Source organism: Meles meles, chromosome 6, assembly GCF_922984935.1.
Source record: "Meles meles chromosome 6, mMelMel3.1 paternal haplotype, whole genome shotgun sequence".
Lineage (NCBI taxonomy): Eukaryota > Metazoa > Chordata > Mammalia > Carnivora > Mustelidae > Meles > Meles meles.
In genome coordinates this window covers 3,764,276-3,780,862 of record NC_060071.1, presented here as the reverse complement: position 1 = coordinate 3,780,862, position 16,587 = coordinate 3,764,276, and the positions used below count along the sequence as shown (strand labels likewise).

General features: G+C 49.8%; 1 protein-coding gene across 3 annotated transcripts in view; it reads left to right on the top strand.

Moving 5' to 3' along the window:
* The window catches only part of SH3GL3 (SH3 domain containing GRB2 like 3, endophilin A3), a 137,027-nt gene that overhangs the window by 106,921 nt on the left and 13,519 nt on the right, over positions 1 to 16,587 (top strand). For all 3 annotated transcript variants that reach the window (XR_006818731.1, XM_046008794.1, XM_046008795.1), the window contains 2 exons: positions 4,042 to 4,145; positions 5,234 to 5,343. Coding sequence is in view for 2 of the 3 variants with exons in the window: in XM_046008794.1 (XP_045864750.1) it covers positions 4,042 to 4,145; positions 5,234 to 5,343 (214 nt within the window). In the remaining variant the exon portion in view is untranslated. The remainder of the gene's footprint in view (positions 1 to 4,041; positions 4,146 to 5,233; positions 5,344 to 16,587) is intronic.

Sequence of the window (16,587 nt, the reverse complement as noted above, 5' to 3'; positions counted from 1 at the left end):
GAACGGCGTATCCCCTGTGCGGGCCTGCTAACCCCTCCTTCTGTCTTTGCTTATCCCTCCCCCTCGACGTCACGGAAGGAGGGTCTTTGACTCTGGCAGGAGCCCGAGAGAGCACCTAGAAGACCCCCGTTCCGGGCCCGTGGGGACGGACAGCTGCCTCCCGCCTGGGCATCCTCCGTCCCTGGGCCCCGCAGCAAGTGGGGTTGCTGGGTTGCACGTTCCTGGGTTCTTCCCATTGGTCCCGAGCGGCATTTTCCCAAAATTCATCCCATGGGACACGATAGGTCGCACGAATAAGGTCTCTACAGTCAAGTGAGTTGGCAGATCCTCGCGTGGACAGAACTAGGCAGGTTTTCTGATCCCCAGAGTCTTCGTGTGATCATGGGAGAAATTTGTCTCGAAGAGATTCCTGAGACAGGGCACAGCGGGGAGCGTCTCAGACTTGTGTGACCGGAGGGCACTTCCAACACCATCGTTATTATCGCTGTCATTTCAAGGGACTGTGACCGCGGCACAGGGTACATTAGGGAAAACTGGGCTCGTGGAGAGGAGGCGCCCAACGAGGAACGAACCACCTGAAATCTGATGTGGTCTCACTTCTGCTCAGCTCTGTCCCCGGACAGTCACCTTGACCTACCTGTGTCAGCCACCATGTGACCAACTGCGTGCAGGAAACCTAACTTGAGGAAGGTGAAGTGGGGAACGGAAGCCCAGGGGGCAGCGACCCAGTCACTGAGTTAATCGCCTTGCTCCGACTTCCTCAGAAACTCCGGATAAAGCTCTCGCCCCATTAGCAAAGGTGTTTGTGCCCAGACTTCTCGCTTCTCCGGGGAGTCCAGAAGGAGTGGAGGTCTCTGACAGGACAGACAGGAGATCACTTGGACGACCACAGTTCCAATCGAAGATGCTCTCTCCATGGGAAATGTGTATTTTCCGTTGTGAGAGGCGACTACTTGTCGAGTTCTAGAAGAGATGCGTTTCCTTATCCTCGCACCGGGCACGCTGCAGATTCCGGGCATCTGGGGGCAGGTGCTACCTGCTGCCGACCCTGTCCTCTCTCCTCGTGCCGCGGCCTTCAGGGTGTGCCTCTCCGCTCTGCTCCACTTGGCCACCTGCTTCCATAACCTTCTGCGGAGAGCTGACCTTTCCACACGATGCCGTCCTCGGAGACATCTTCCTTCGGGTTCAGCCCAGATCCTTTGCACTTGGTCTCTGGGTCACCCCAGTGGCCCAGATCCAATTCAGGTGTCCCTGGGGCCGCAGCCCATGGTAGCCTGGGGACGTCAGTGCTCTGCTTCTGTCCCTGAGGGCTCAGGACCCCCAGCAGCCTCACATGCGTGTCATCAGCCACGGGTTTGCAGCCAACGAGAGGGTCGTGCAGGAGAGCGCACCCCCAGAGAGACACTGAGTCTTGCCGCAGGGAAGGGAGCCAGGAAGCCCGGAGTGGTGCGGGGTCTGCCGCGAAGCCCAGGCGTCCTCACACGTCTGCCTCCACCTTCCCTCAGGGACCTCTTTCTTGGACTCTGACCTTCCTGCTTTGCTCTCCCAGGACCCGGTGATGATACGGGGCCACCCCGATAACCCAGGTCATCATCTAGTTCAAGACCCTTAACTCCCCCGCAGAGTCTCTCTTGCCACAGATTTGGGGACATGGGCTTGGGCATCTTTGGGGGCCATTTTTCTGTCCATCACAAGCTCTTTCTGGTTCCATGACCCCCTCCCACCCCAGTACCTTCCTTATCCTCGCCCTGCCATTTGCCAGCACGGTGGCCTGTGTCTAGCCCCTCCCTCCTCCTCCTCTAGCTTCCTGGGCCTCCCAGCCTCTTGCTTCAGGCCCCTGACCGGGTGTGAGCCATCCCGGCGGCGAGGGCCCTTGACCCTGAGCCGGGAGCGCCGTGTGCGTGGTGTGAACCCTTTCACGGTGCGTGGTCCCACTTTGCTCCCACGGTGGCCCCAGCAAAGGGGCGGCGCGGGTCCCGGCCAGATGCAGAGTTACCGCTGTCTCCTCATCCCAGGTGACCTTCCCGGAGTCAGCAGGCAGGTCTGCCAGATCGAGCGCCGTGGCCCGTGGCAGAAACGCTCTGCCTTCTGGACGGGTGCTCGCAAGCCTGGCTTTAGCGCTGCCGTGGTTCTGCCTGTCCGGGGGTTGATCCTGACCGTGGTCTGGGAAGCAGAGACCACCCGCGCGCACCTTGCTGCTGATGGCCCGGGGACAGCCGGACGCCTCCGCTTCCTGGCTCGGTGAGGCACGTAAGCCCCTTGTGGTACCATGTGGCTTCCAGCAAGCACTGTGCAGTGTAGCACCACCTCTCCTCCGGGCTGCATTGAGCGCCTACTGTATGCAGGCCCCTCGCGGCGCTGCTGTTCTCTCCCAAGGGGCCTTGGGACTCCTTTCCTTCCCACAGTCAGCCATCGACCCAAGAGTGACAGATGCCTCTCCAGGGTACAGAACTTGTTTGAGGCCCCCGGACAGGAGAGCTGGCGATCTTTCCCTCTCCGCCACCTTCCCGCCCCCGTGTGTTTCCAGGAATACTCATTCTCCCACTGCTCCTTTGGAAAGAGAAATGTCAAACGTATTTCAAAGTGGGCATTAAAATAGAATTTGACTTTACTCAAGGCAGTGAGGTGGGGCTCAGCTGGGACACGGCTCACCGCCCCCACCCCTGCCCCACCGGGGAGCCGGATTCCTGCTGTTGCAGATTCTGCTGTGGTCGTGCTGGGCCGTAGCACGGGACCTGTTTCACAGGGAAAGCTGGAGAGGTGAACCTGAAGAGATCCGTAGGATTTCCGAGGGGCCAGACTGTCTTTGTGTGTTTATCGGGTTTGGGGAATTTAAGGCTAGGCTTGGTGCTCTTCCCTCCGCGAGCGTGGCAAAGTGAATGTAGCCCAGCGGGATTTCCTGTTCGGATGCGGAGCACGGCGGGTGACAGTGGGATGCCGCGGGTCGTCGGTGCTCGCTGAACCCGTGTTTCAAATGGTGCTTGTGGAAGGGAAGCGAGCGTAAGGGCAGGCAAAGCACGGTCTGTAGCAGCAGAGGGAAGCAGCTTGGGTCTTTGAAGGTTGGTCTCACGGGGTATGTGGGGGGATAACCGGGGCAAGTCTGTCCTCAGGCTGCTTAGCATGTGGGAGTGACGCATAGGCTTTGGGGATGCTTTGGACGGATGAGGGGGGATTGATTTTGGTTTGTGTCCTTCTCTGGAGCTGGAGGTCACGGGGCACTTGCCGGGGTCCTGATCACCCCAGCGCAGAGGTCCTGGGTCCAAGGCTTGCCGACATCAGTGTCCTGAGTTCTGCTTTTCTCCAGCAGCTGCTCAGGTAGGCGGGGGAAGGCAGGAAGCTCCCGCAGGAGACCTGTCTTCCTCAATCCATGCACCCCCGGTCTCGCAGGGTTTCTTATGCGATAGAGCTTTTCTACTTCAGCTTCTCCGTCCGCTGTGATCTGGTCACACATCTCATGGATGTCTCGATTCAAGGGAATGATTGATGCCAGAGGCTGTAGAGGTCATTCCTTTCGGCTGTAACATTCATGGCCGTGATTTTGTGCGGACAGCGACGAGACATGGCGGGAGCTGGCAAGTCTTTGCCCTGGTGCCCACCCTGTCCCTGGTTTCCTTTCTAACGTGAGGACAGCTTTATTGACTTAGCTTCCTGATCTGACTTAGAGGATGACCGTAGAGACGTTTCACGAAGGAAGGGGTTCCTTTACTCAGTGTCGGCTTCCCATGTCATTGGAAAGGCTTTATCTCCCCTCCTCGTGCTCAGGTCCGTGAACTTCCAGCTAAAAAATCTCCCGAGAGTGTCATCTCTTTGGGAACACCAGCTTTTACTGAGCTAAATCAAATTTCAATCACAAATACATCTGGACACGGCTTTCTGGAATAGACAGCTTCCGACCACGACCTGCGTGATGGGGACGCGGCGTCAGGAAGTGAAACGGACCAGCGCCGAGGACGACGCAGAGCCGGGTTCTTGGTGCTGGTCCCCGCACGCTCTCCCTGAACGTTACCCAGGCTTTGGCATAATTTTCTGCTTTCGCCGCAGGTCGAACAAGTCAGCCAGCTGGCCGTGTTTGTAGAGGCAGCTCTGGACTACCACAGACAGTCCACCGAGATCCTGCAGGAGTTACAGAACAAGCTGCGAATACGGTGAGGGCCCCCACCCGCCTCTCCGTCTGTCCGTCCCCCCGTCCACCTGTCCCTCCATCCGCCCCCGCCCACCGCCCCATTCTGTTCTGAATTTTCTTGGCTGGCTTTCAGGGTTGGGTGTGCGACAGCCCTGAAAGTAATAAGGACGTGGCTCTGGGCCATCGCCAGAGCAGTCCGGCAGCTTTCCTCCTTTGCTGTGTCCCCAAAGCCCTTTTCAGGGCGACCAGATGGGCCTGCCCACGCAGCAGAGCTGTCCCGGCTTCATTGCCGATTTGAGAGCCGGAGCTTGGGGCAGCGATGGCCTATGCGTCCTCGCCAGCGGCTGGGGGTGTGGAGAAGTGTGAGATGATACAGATGATGCAGAAAGTATGTCACTGTCTGGAAAGAAGCGTTTCTCTTCCACCAGCACAGGTAGCAGGCCAGGCTCGTAACACTGACTCGGAGATGGACTGAGTCAAAATACCTTCTGAAGGACCAAAGAAAGGTGGCTGTTGCCCTCGGGCTTTAAGGATGACGTATTCTGTCCTTCTCTGAAAATTAGTACTCTCACAGGCGGTAGGCACGGTAACCCCATTAATATAATGGGGTAAAAAAAAAAGACCCATTCTTGACCAGATTTGGTAACAGAATATTGTTTTACCTGGGATGATGAGAATGGATACATTTGCAGGGAGGTTTGCTTGAATCGGCGGCAGAATTCTCAGGTGTGGCCGGTCCTCCAGTCTTTCTGGTGGGGGCGAGAAGCCTGCAGTGCTCACCCGAGCACGTTGGTGTATCTTTTTCTTTCCGTGAGCACAAGGGGAGAAAAGACAGCTGATGTTGCTGGGTGCCCTGTAGAACCCTGACCATCACTGGCGCCTCAGAGACCGTGAGAGGACCCCCCTTCAAATACATAGCTGAAAAACTATGCCGGGGACATCACACCTTTCACTCTGAGCTACTCGTGAACCAATGTGTAAAAATTACCCCTTCCTGACCACCACCTCTCCCCCAAGTTCGTAAGCTCCCCCAGGCAGCATAGAAACGTACATTTGGGGGCGTGGCTTTCTTCATGCGGTGTCTGACTGGTCTTCATCTGCGTGTTTCAGGATATCAGCGGCTTCCAGTGTCCCCAGACGAGAGTATAAGCCACGGCCCATCAAGAGGAGTCCCAGTGAGCTCAATGGGGTGCCCACCACCTCGTCAGCAAAGACAACAGGTGAGACGACTGTTCCGTGTGGCTCAGTGTACTTAAGTGTATGTACTCTGGGAGGGAGGCATGGCCAGAAGCCGCTGCTTACTGCTGCATTAGGTGTGAGACCCCGAATATTTTTCTTTGGTCGTTTGGTGAATCCCACCACCCTCTCCTCTCAGGAATGCTCCTTTTCCAGCTTCCTGGTTTGGGATACTTAGGTCAAGTTTCAAAAACGAGCTTTGTATGAACCCTGCCCCGTCTACAGACATTGTATACACACGGTTTTAGATTTTTTTCTCGTTGTCAAATGCAAGGTCATAGGAGGGGTATTGTTTGCGGCTTGCTTTCTCTTGGAGTTATTTCCGTGTCATGCCTATGGATCTGTCTCTGTCCCCCGAGTTTTGAACAGCTTCATAGCTTCCCATTATATATACCATTTCCCTATTAACGGACACCACGGTTGTTTCCCGTTACTCGCTGAAAGCAGGTACTGTGTCTGCCTCCGTGTGCTGACGGGCAAGTCTTCCTTGGGAGTTAGAGAGAATGCAAATGTCAGATGGTAGTAGCGGCTGCCAGATGACCTTCCCCAGCGGCACGCTACCCCGGATGTAGTAATGCCTGTTTCCCCGCACTTCCATTTTTGCCAAGCCCTCATGGGTAAAGAACATTCAATCTTAATTTGCCTTTCTGTGACAACCAGTCAAGTTGAACCCCACCCCCACCCCCGTCGTTTCGTTTGCCATTTGTATTTTCTTAGGTCTGAACTGTCTGTCCGTGTGATGTAATCATTTCTCCTGTCTGTTGTTTACTTTGCTGTATTGATGGATTCGCATTCTTTGCGTATGGGGATAGTCATGGGTTCCCACCCACCCCAGTTTATTGTTGCCTTTTTTTTTTTAAGTTTTATTTATTTAAGTGATCTCTACACCCAATGTGGGGCCTAAACTCATGACCCTGAGATCAAGAGTCCGTTGCTCTTCTAACTGAGCCGAATAGGGACCCCTATTGTTGCGATTTTAGAGTTCTTTATGTATTCTGAGTATAAGTCCTTTGACGACTCGGTGGCTTGCAAATGTTTTCTTTCACTCTGTAGCTTCTTTTCATTCTCCTAACAGGGTTTTCGACAGATCATGAGTTTTTAGTTGTGGTGTGAAGTCCAGTTTCTCATTCCTTCCTTTTAAGATCCCACTTTTGGTGTCAAGTCTGAGCTTTCTCTGTCTATCCCTGAACAAGTTCTCCTGTGCTTTTTCCCGAGTTGTACACATTTACATTTCCGTCCGTGGCCTACTCGGGGTTAGTTTTCGTATGGGCCGGAAGTCGAGTGCACTTACTTGCGCATGGATTTCAAACTGTCTCTCCGTAACACACCTGGCCGTGGGATTTTCTTCCAACACTGTTGTTACCTGTTGAGATTTTTTTTTCAATTAAAAAATAAAAATGATGGGACTAATTAATAAATGCATACAGTTCCAGAAAGAAACAGGCTTTTAAAAAATATATATTTATTTGCCAGAGAGAGAGAGAGAGTACACACAAGCAGGCAGAGAGGCAGGCAGAGGCAGAGGGAGAAGCAGGTTCCCTGCCCAGCAAGGAGCCCAATGTGGAACTCGAACCCAGGACCCTGGGATCATGACCTGAGCCGAAGGCAGTGGCTTAACCCACTGAGCCACCCAGGCATCCCTGCTACCAGACTTTTAATGAAAAGCAGCTGTCTCCCTTTCTACCCTCTCCCCATCTTCATTTCCTGCTCTCAGAAGAACCCACTTTCAACTCTTTGTTTGGTATTTAGCTCCATTGTTCTAAATGATATGCTTTTATTGCTAGTTCTTGATTTTTTGGTTTGGGATAATGTCTGTGGTTTCCTGATGTGGCAGATGGAGACCGTGCTCCCTGTCCTCAGCCTCCCATGTACTTCCCCTCCCTCCCTCCTCCAAGCTACTCATAATCACTGTTTCCATCGTGGCACCATCATTTCGACCACGCACAACTCCCCCCACCCCCGTTATGTTAAATGTTGCCTCTACTTCTTGGTGAAGACATGGGCGGCCCCATGACTTACCTGGCTCCTCTTGGGTGATGTAAATCTTCCACTCACTTGAGTGTATGGTTGCAGGATTTGATTTCAAGCTGGGCGCTCGCTCCTCAAGCTCTGGCCTGTTGTAGGGGAAAGATTGGTGTCAGCAAAGGGATTGTAGTTGGCTTCTCTCTTTCTCCATCCACTATTTCTGTTCTGAAAGCTCCAGGGAGCACATTTCAAGCTCTCTTATGGGTCTTTTTTTTTTTTTTAATATTTTATTTATTTATTTGACAGAGAGGTCACAAGTAGGCAGAAAGGCAGGCAGAGAGAGAGGGAGAAACAGGCTCCCCACTGAGCAGAGAGCCCTATGCGGGGCACGATCCCAGGACCCTGAGATCATGACCTGAGCCGAAGGCAGAGACCTAAACCTCTGAGCCACCCAGGTGCCCCTCTTATGGGTCTTTTTAAAAGTCTCCCTTGACTTGATGTGAAATAGGGAAGAACGTAAACACCCCCACCCTCCTTCAGGCTCTTCAGAAATTTCTCTAAAACCCTTTCTGATCTCCATCTCCTAACCCATCTGTAGCATAACAAGGTTGGGATTAAGAGTTGGGAAAACTGGTTTCCCATCTCTTCTGATCTGGTTTGTGTGTTTGTAGTTTCCACATGGTGGTCTCCTGCCCATCCATTTTTTTTTTTTAACAGTTCTGCAGCCTCGGTGGTAACTTCCATTTTTATATCCTATATAAATTATTTATGCTGTTATGAGAATAAAAATAATATTCAAGCCGTATCATGCCGTGTACTACCATGACATGCCCGTTGTCATTCAACTTTTTATAGTGGGTTACTCTAGCTTCATCCCAAGTCTTGAAGTCGGGTGGTGTTAGTCCTCTAATGTTGGTCTTTTTCCAAAGCTCTATGGGCTGTTCTAGTATCTTTTCTATGTAAATTATGGGATTAGCTTTTCAATTTCTATAAAAGAAATCATGCTTCGATTTTGATTTGGTTGAAGTTGAATCTGTTTAGTGGGGATTTATAGTTTAACAATATGGAGTTTTCCAGTCTTGAACACAGTCTATTTGCCACTTCAGTTTTCTTAATTTCTATTCTGCCATGCTTTGCTGTTTTTAGCAGATAAGACTTAACACAGTTTTAAATCAGTCTCCCAGTACTTCATATTTTTCGTTGACTTGAAACATCATTTTTACAAAATATCAGTGACCAGTCTTTTATTGCTAATGTGCAGGTGTACCGCTGGTTTTTTTTTTTTTTTTTAAGATTTTATTTATTTATTTGACAGACAGAGATCACAAGTAGGGAGAGAGGCAGGCAGAGACAGAGAGAAAAGGAAGCAGGCTCCCTGCCAAGCAGAGAGCCCGATGCGGGGCTCGATCCCAGGACCCTGGGATCATGACCTGAACGAAAGGCAGAGGCTTTAACCCACTGAGCCACCCAGGCGCCCCCCCCCCCCCCGCCCCGCTGGTTTTTATCTGTTGGTCTTTCCTGTGAGTTGTTGACTTTGCTTTGGTTGTACTTGCCTTACACTGCCGTGTTGCCGGATCCACTTCTTAGTTTCAGCAGATCTTTTGTAGATCCTGTGAATTTTTCTATAGAGATGATCATGTCATCTACAAATAAAGACTTACTGATGTCAAGATGCCTTTAACTGTTTTTGCTGCCTTTTTGCACCCGTGGGAAGCTCCAGTAAATGTTGACTAGAATAGTCGGTGTGCACCTGCTAGTTTTTTCTTGACGTGAGAGGGGGTGGGCTTCAGTATCTCATAATTAAGATGATGTTAGCTGTAGGCTTTTCATAGATGCTTTTATCAGATTGAATTCTCTTCCCATCATAGTTTGCTGAGAGTTTTTATTAGGAATGAATTTTTTTAGCATCTGTGGAATTAATGTGTTTTTTGTTTGAGTTTGTGAACATGGTGAGTTATGTGAAATTAATTAAAGCAGTCTTATATTCATGGGATAAACCCTTTGCGAGAAAGGGTTTTTTTTTTAAAAAAAAACCTTAATTTTAGAATAGTTTTAGATTTATAGAAAAGTTGCACAGATAGTGCACATCATTCCTATATACCCCAAACTGTTCCCCTATTATTTTTTTTCCCTCATTATTAACATCTTACAAGTTTGGTACGTCCAATGAACCTGTATTGATACATTATTATTAACTGAAGTCTACTTCATTCCGATTTTCTTAATGTTTACCTAATGTCCTTTTTCTGTTCCAACATCCCATGCAAGACACTGCCTTACATTTATTTATTTATTTATTTATTTTTAAAGATTTTATTTATTTGACAGAGAGAAATCACAAGAGAGGCAGGCAGAGAGAGAGGAGGAAGCAGGCTCCCCGCTGAGCAGAGAGCCCGATTCGGGACTCGATCCCAGGATCCTGAGATCATGACCTGAGCCGAAGGCAGCGGCTTAACCCACTGAGCCACCGAGGCGCCCCGACACTGCCTTACATTTAGTCATGATATCTGCTTACAGTCCTCTTGGCTGTGGCGGTTTCTGAGACTTCCTTTGTTCTTAAGAGCTTGGCAGCTTTGGGGGTCATGGTCAGGTATTTTGTAGAATGTCCCTCGTTGAGATTTGTCCGATATTTTTTTCGTGATGAGACTGGGGATATGGAATTGGAAGACCACAGAGGCCAAGTGCCATTCTCAGGGTATCAACACGAATCACTACTATCGATGTTAATTGTAGTCGATGCTTTCACTGGCCACCTGGTTGAGGCCGTGCTTGTCAGCTTTCTCTGCTAAAGTTACTCTTTAAAATAAATGTCTCCCTGTGCAAAAGTTTTTAACTATAAATTAAATTACCCTGTAGATACGAGGCTGTTGAGGTTGTTTCTTCCTGAGCGAGCTTTGGTAATTTGTGTCTTTCATGGCCTTTGTCCATATCACCTAAGTTTCCAGATTTACTGCATAAAGTCTTTCATATATTCCCTTATTTTCCCTGTGAGAGATAGAGACTGTAGTGATGCCACTGCTCTCTTTTCTGATAGAAAATTTGTGTCTTCTCTCTGCCTCTGGATGCGTCAATCTCACTGTCTTCTCTCTGCCTCTGGATGCGTCAATCTCACTGTCTTCTCAAAGAACCAGTTTTCTGTTTCATTGGTTCTCTGTCACTTACTGTTTTCTGGCTCATTGAGTTTCACGTCGATCTTTATTATTTCCTTCCTTCTTTAGATTTTGCTTGCTCCTCCTTATCACATTTCTTAAGGTAGAAGCTGAGGTCACTGAGTCCTTTCGTCCACCCTAATCTGTGTGTTGAGTGCTGGTTTTTCCCTCGAGCCCTGCTTGAGCGGCGTCCCATAGATCTTAGTACGTCGTCTTCGTTTTCATCCTCTTCAGAATACTTTCTAGTTTCATGTTTGATATCCTCTTGAACTCATGGTTTATTTTGAGATATTTTATTTAGTTTTATTTAGTTTCCATATAGTTGGGGGATTTTCTGTTTAGATTTCCGATTAATTCCATTTTTCTTGGATAACAGACTCTGTATGACTTGTGCCCTTTAAAATTTTTTGAAACTTCCTTTGGATGGCCCAGGGAACGGTTCATCTTTGTAAACCTTCCCTTGAAATGCGTGTGTGTTCTGTTCTTGTTGGGTGAAGGGTTCTGTAAATGCCAGTTTGGTCGAATTGTTGGATAACGTAGTTCAAATCACTTGTACCTTGCAGCTATTTTGTCTAGTCTTTTCTATTAATTTTTAGGCAGGGGGTGTGGAGGTCTCTGACTGTAGCTGTGGAGTTTTCTCTCCATCCTGGCACGTCTGTCGGAATTACGGGAAGATCGGTTACCCCCTCCCCTCCCTTTGTTCTCACTGACCCTTTAAATCTGATTACTCATGCTGTTTTTAATGATGGGAAATCTTTTTTTAATGCTTTAAGTAGCCTGTTCGATTCTCTCTGATTTTTTCTTTTTAAAATCCAATTAGATGTTGAAACTTTGTCTTTTTCTCTTTGGCTTATTGTTTCCTTCGTGCTCTCTAGATCTCTGTTCTTTTTACTTTGTCCTCTGAGAAAATTTCACCTTGTGTATTTTTTTCCTTGTACCCATTCATTTATTTAGCCCATCAGTTGAATTTCTTTTTCCAACTGAAGGAACTTAAAATAACACAAATTTATTGTCTCTCTTATAGTTCTGGAGGTTAGAAGTCCTAAAACCAAGGTGTTGGTATTCCTTCGAGAGGCTCAGGGGAAGAAGATATTACCTTGTCTCTTCTAGAGGCTTTTAGAAAGCTGCCTTCTCTTCTCTGCCTTTCTCTTCTAGAACTTTCTAGAGGCATTCTGTGGCTTGTGGCCCCTCATTCCGTGTTCAAAGCCAATGGTGTACCATCTTCCAAGCTGTCTGAGTTGTGCTTGCATCGTCCTATCGCCTTCTCTGACTCTCACCCTCCCGGCTTCCTCTTCTGAGGTCCCTTGTGATAACTGCTGATAAAACCGGGCCCGCCCACATGGTTCAGTTCTCGTTCCATCTCAGGGTCTATAATTTAACCACATCTGCAGATCCCCTTCTGCCACGCAAGGAAGGAATCCACAGGTTCTAGGATGTGGGCGGGGGGTGGGGAGATGGTTATTACTCTGCTTATCACAGTTTTTTAGTTTTTTAGTCAAATTTTTTAGTTGTAACATGTAATTTGATAAGTCACCAGATTCCTCACACCCCTGTAAGGGACGAAGGGGTGCTCTGATGAGAGAGGTGCATTGGCTTCTGGTTTTCTGGGTGTTTGCGTCCTCACTGCCCCAGCTTTCTGGTTCAGGTCCCTGCCCTCGTGACTCCTTCCTGGAGGCGGATACCTGGGCTTCCCGGTGCTTGGTGTGGACCTGGGGCGGGAGGACTCACCTGGCCGCTCTGTTCCCAGAATGCTGGCCAGTCATCCAGCTTGCGGCCCGCACCGGCCCTGAGCTTCGGGCGTCCTCGGGGCCCGCTTCTGGAGCATCCCTTGTCAAGAACTGCCCTGGGCTTCGTATCTTCCATCTGCCGCATCCTCTTTTCAGCTGTTCTGCACATTCCTCACGATTTCTGGCCCTCCAGCCGTGTTTGGTCTCGCTTGCCAACATTCCCTGGAAATTTTGAAAGTACCTGTTTTACGACAGATGGAGATTCGAGATTGGAGGGCAGGCTGCCGTCTCGTACTCAGCCCGTGGTGTCAGCACCAGCCCCCCTGGGGTCATTCGGCATGTGTGTCCCCCTGGACATGTCTCCCTGCTGTTTGTCGTCCCAGGGGGCTTTGGGCACCCAGGGGCCACAGACATAAAGAACCTTGAATCATATCATAAGACGATTATTTTTTTTCTCAATTCTTTTCTCATCATTCTGAATTCAAGGAGAGAAACCCACAGTGTTTACTTAGATGGGAATGTCTTTAATGTCAGGTTTTAGCAGAGAAGATAGGCCTCGGCCTGAAAGCCTTTTGCAGGCAGGAGTACCCAGCTTGAATTGAACAAAATTGTCTATTTTGGGGCGCCTGCGTGGCTCCGTCTGTTAAGCGTCTGGACTCTTGATTTCGGCTCAGGTGGTGGTCTCGGGGTGGACGGACGGAGTCCTGCATCGGGCGCCACACCGGGGTCGGAGTTGGCCTCAGGAGTCTGTCTCTCTCCCTCTGCCCCTCTCCTACTCGCGCTCCCTTTCACGCTCTCTCCCTCCAAAAAAAGTTTTGTATTTTCCATCATAATTAGTCTCCCGGTTACCTTCTCTATGGTACGTGGCATGAGTTTTCATTTTACATCTTTGATGTAATATTTCATTTAAATTTATTTGCTCTCTCTCTCAAAAAAAAATCTTTAAAGTTATTTGAATAAAGTTGATTTCATTAAAATATCGTCAAGAGTACACCCAGGCATAGTACTCTGGAGAGTTCTTTCGTATTAGGATAATTCCAGTGTCTTTTTTTTAAGACCCCAAAGTGCAGTCAGAACAAGGTAGGGTTTTCTGCGTCGTGCCCTGGTCCGTGTGGATGCTGCTCCCAGCGTCCGTGGAGTCACCGGGCCTGGGCGAAGGCAGCTTCCCTGTTGTCCTAGCTGTCGCCACGCCAGCCCGAGGGAAGGGGAGAAAGAACAGCAGTCCAGGCTAGACATTTCCTCTTAAGCCGGTGGGACAGAAGTGCCCCCCTCACAAGCCAGGGATGAGAACGGAACCAGAGGACCGTGGGTGGTGGCAGAGCTGGGGTCTGCCGTCATAGCTGGGCGGCCACACCAGGGCCAATGGGAAGGGCACGGCCAGGGTCAGTGCATAGAGATGGAGTGGCGGGGACCCCTGGCCGTGGCAGAGGCTTCTTGGTTAGACCCTGGCTCTGCTCTCCGGAAGGTGCAGGAGACCTCCCTGGGCCTGTGTCCCCTGGGTCCCCAGATTTGCCTGCTCAAGAGTCCTTCATCTCTTCCGTGTCCTCACCTCCCGTTGGAGGAAGTCGGCTTTGGAAAGCTGCCCCCGGGGGACTTGTGCTTGCTGTCGCCTGGGGGCCTTGAGGGTCCGTCAAGGCCGAAGGGAGGCAGGTGTGTTCTCCGGTGAGGCCTCTGCTTCCTTTCACACCGGGCCCCTTCAGAAACCTACTGGGCTTCCGACCTCCAGCTCCTGGGCTGGTAACCACCTGCGAGGTCCCGTCCTTAGACGGAGCCCGGAAGGCCACCTTCTTTCTTGCTCTTCTTGTCTACGCTTCCTTACCTTTTGGAGGCTGCCTTTAAGCCATCTCAGTCGTAGGTGAGTGGGGGTGGGGAGGCAATGGCTTTCATTTCGTCTTTGCTTCAGAACTCCGTCTTTCATTTGGTGTAGCGTCTCGGAATAATCTGGAACAAAGCTTGCTTGTCTTCTGTTCTTTGGGACAGAGAAGCAGTTCGGTTTTCTCGAGGCGCTGGGACCCCTCCTCCCTCCTCTCTTTCCCTCTTCCCTTGTATCTTTGCTTACAAACCAGGCAGTTCTTGTCTTTTCTTCTAATAATTCACTGGATGCACCAAGTTGCGGCTCGTGCACACTAATGTTTTGTTCTATCCAGCTTTTTTCTTTCGAGCTACTGGTATGCGATACGCTTTCAGAGTTACCATAGGCCACAGTTTCACCAGACGTTCTGCCACGCCCTAACGAGGGTCCGCGGCCTTCATGCCTGTTACACCAGCTTCTTCTCATCACTGTCCGCCCACCGACTCCGCACCCCATGTCTGATGGTGAGGACACCCCGCTGCTGCCACTAGGTTGTGTCAGGTAGTAGTTACTGCTCCACGGACACTCCAAAACACAGCCGTTCAGAAGGTGGAGATCAAGGCTGGGAGCCCAGGCTAGAGATTTCTCTTTAGGAAATGGGCCCCAAAGGACTCCCCTCACTTCCACTCCCAGCCTGGCAAGAGCAGGGTCTGATGGCAACCCCTCGCTGCAAAGGCTGGGGAAGGAGGAGGGAAGCCAGAAAGCCACGTCCTAGCCGGGTCCATATTCCTGGGGAAGAAAGCGAGCGTGGGTTTTGGTGGTTAGCTTGTGGCTTCTGCCGCAGACACATACTACACCTTTGCTGAGGAAGCAAACATCTGTTCTCTCTCTCCCCGACCACTCTGTGGGGTCCCACGTAATTTGTTTCTGCTAGAGTGTGGCCCCATGCCCGTGCCCACACTGCTGGGGGGGATGCATAGTACGGTGACTTAAGAGTTGGCAGATGTCTTGTGTCAGGGGTCAGGTGGTAAATCCTTTATGCTTCGTGGGCTCTGTGGCCTCTCTTGTAGCCCTGTAACTCGGTCAGAAGCGGCCGTAGACAATCTGAAAATGAATGCGCAAGGCTGTGTCCCATTAAAACATTATTTGGCCTGCAGACCAGAGTTTGCCGAGCCTTGGGGTGACTCACTGGGAATTCCATTGAGCAGTGTCTATCAAAATTAATGAAAATGTTTATGCATTATCAGTGGCTTCATTCCTGGAAATGTATTCTAAGGAAATAATTTAAGCAATAGCCTACCCGTCCTTCTGTTACAGCACTGTCTAGAGATGTGACAAGCCAGGTGTGAAAATAACCCGATGACCGGTGTTTGTTTATATGTATTTGTCCGTAGTAGGATACCGGTTAAGGAGATATGGAACATCAGATAGGACCTTATGCAGCTATCCAAATGCATTACTACGGATATTATGTGGAAACGTAAAAATGTTTATGGTATGATAGTTGAGTGGATAGTTAGTGTAGTGTGGTGACAGTTTTGCAGATCAGCGTCTCTGTGTAGACCAGGTTAAAGGGTAGTAATTTATGGGCAGTATTTTCCTGTCTTCACGATCGTCTTTAATATTTGAATAAAAAGTGTAATAATGGGAAAGTTGATGGTCCTCGAGAAAAGGTATACTTCCTTCTTTAATGAAATTGCGCATTACGTTTTATTGCCTGTTTTCCCTGGCCGCCGGGAAGCTCAGTGCCAGATGCAAAGGCCCAGCCCAGGGACCGTTGACAGGACCACAGCTGCCTCACGGGCCCCTCCTCCCTTCCACCAGGGCAGTCGTGTGTCCTCATTGTCTTGGGACAAGATAGTCCCGTGTCCGTCACTTTAGTTTTCAGTGATGCCCCCCCCCCCTTTTTACTCTCAAAAGTTCTCGTTTGGATGAAAATCTGTTGTCTCCCTAGTGTTTGTGGCTTTGCTTTTCGACTTCGGGTACAGAAACACTCTATTCTGAATATGTGTATTATTGTAAGCCACTTCAGAATTTCTGTTTGGAAAGAAGCTGGATAGAAAAACAAACTAAGTAAAAACTTGGAAAATGCGTCCAACTGCAGGCTGCCCATCAGCCGCCCTCCCCGCACTCTGAGCGGAGCCCAGCTAGCAGACCCCAGCACCGAGGGTCCAGCTCCCAGCTCCCTGGCTCTCTTCTGCTATCTGGGAAAACTCAGCTCTCCTGTGATCAGAGGGTGTCCTCATCGACCTGTAGCGATACTAACTTTGACTTCTCAGACTTGCAGTTTAACTGAAGTGCCCCTTCAGGGCATAGGGACATAGCATGCCGTCTTTTTGAGTGCCAGAAATATGCCAGGTATATATTATTTGATGGCGTACACACACACACACACACCCCTCACAGACACACACAGACCACTCATGGCCATGACAATATTGCAAGGAAGTGGTAACAGTAGAAAACAAAACCGAAACAAATAATAATGTAACACTTTAATGTAACAAATAATAGCTGTTACACTTACCGAGTGCTTCATATGGGCCAGCTAATGTACTGAAGACTTCCTTCACATTTCTCGTGTGGTTATTGTGC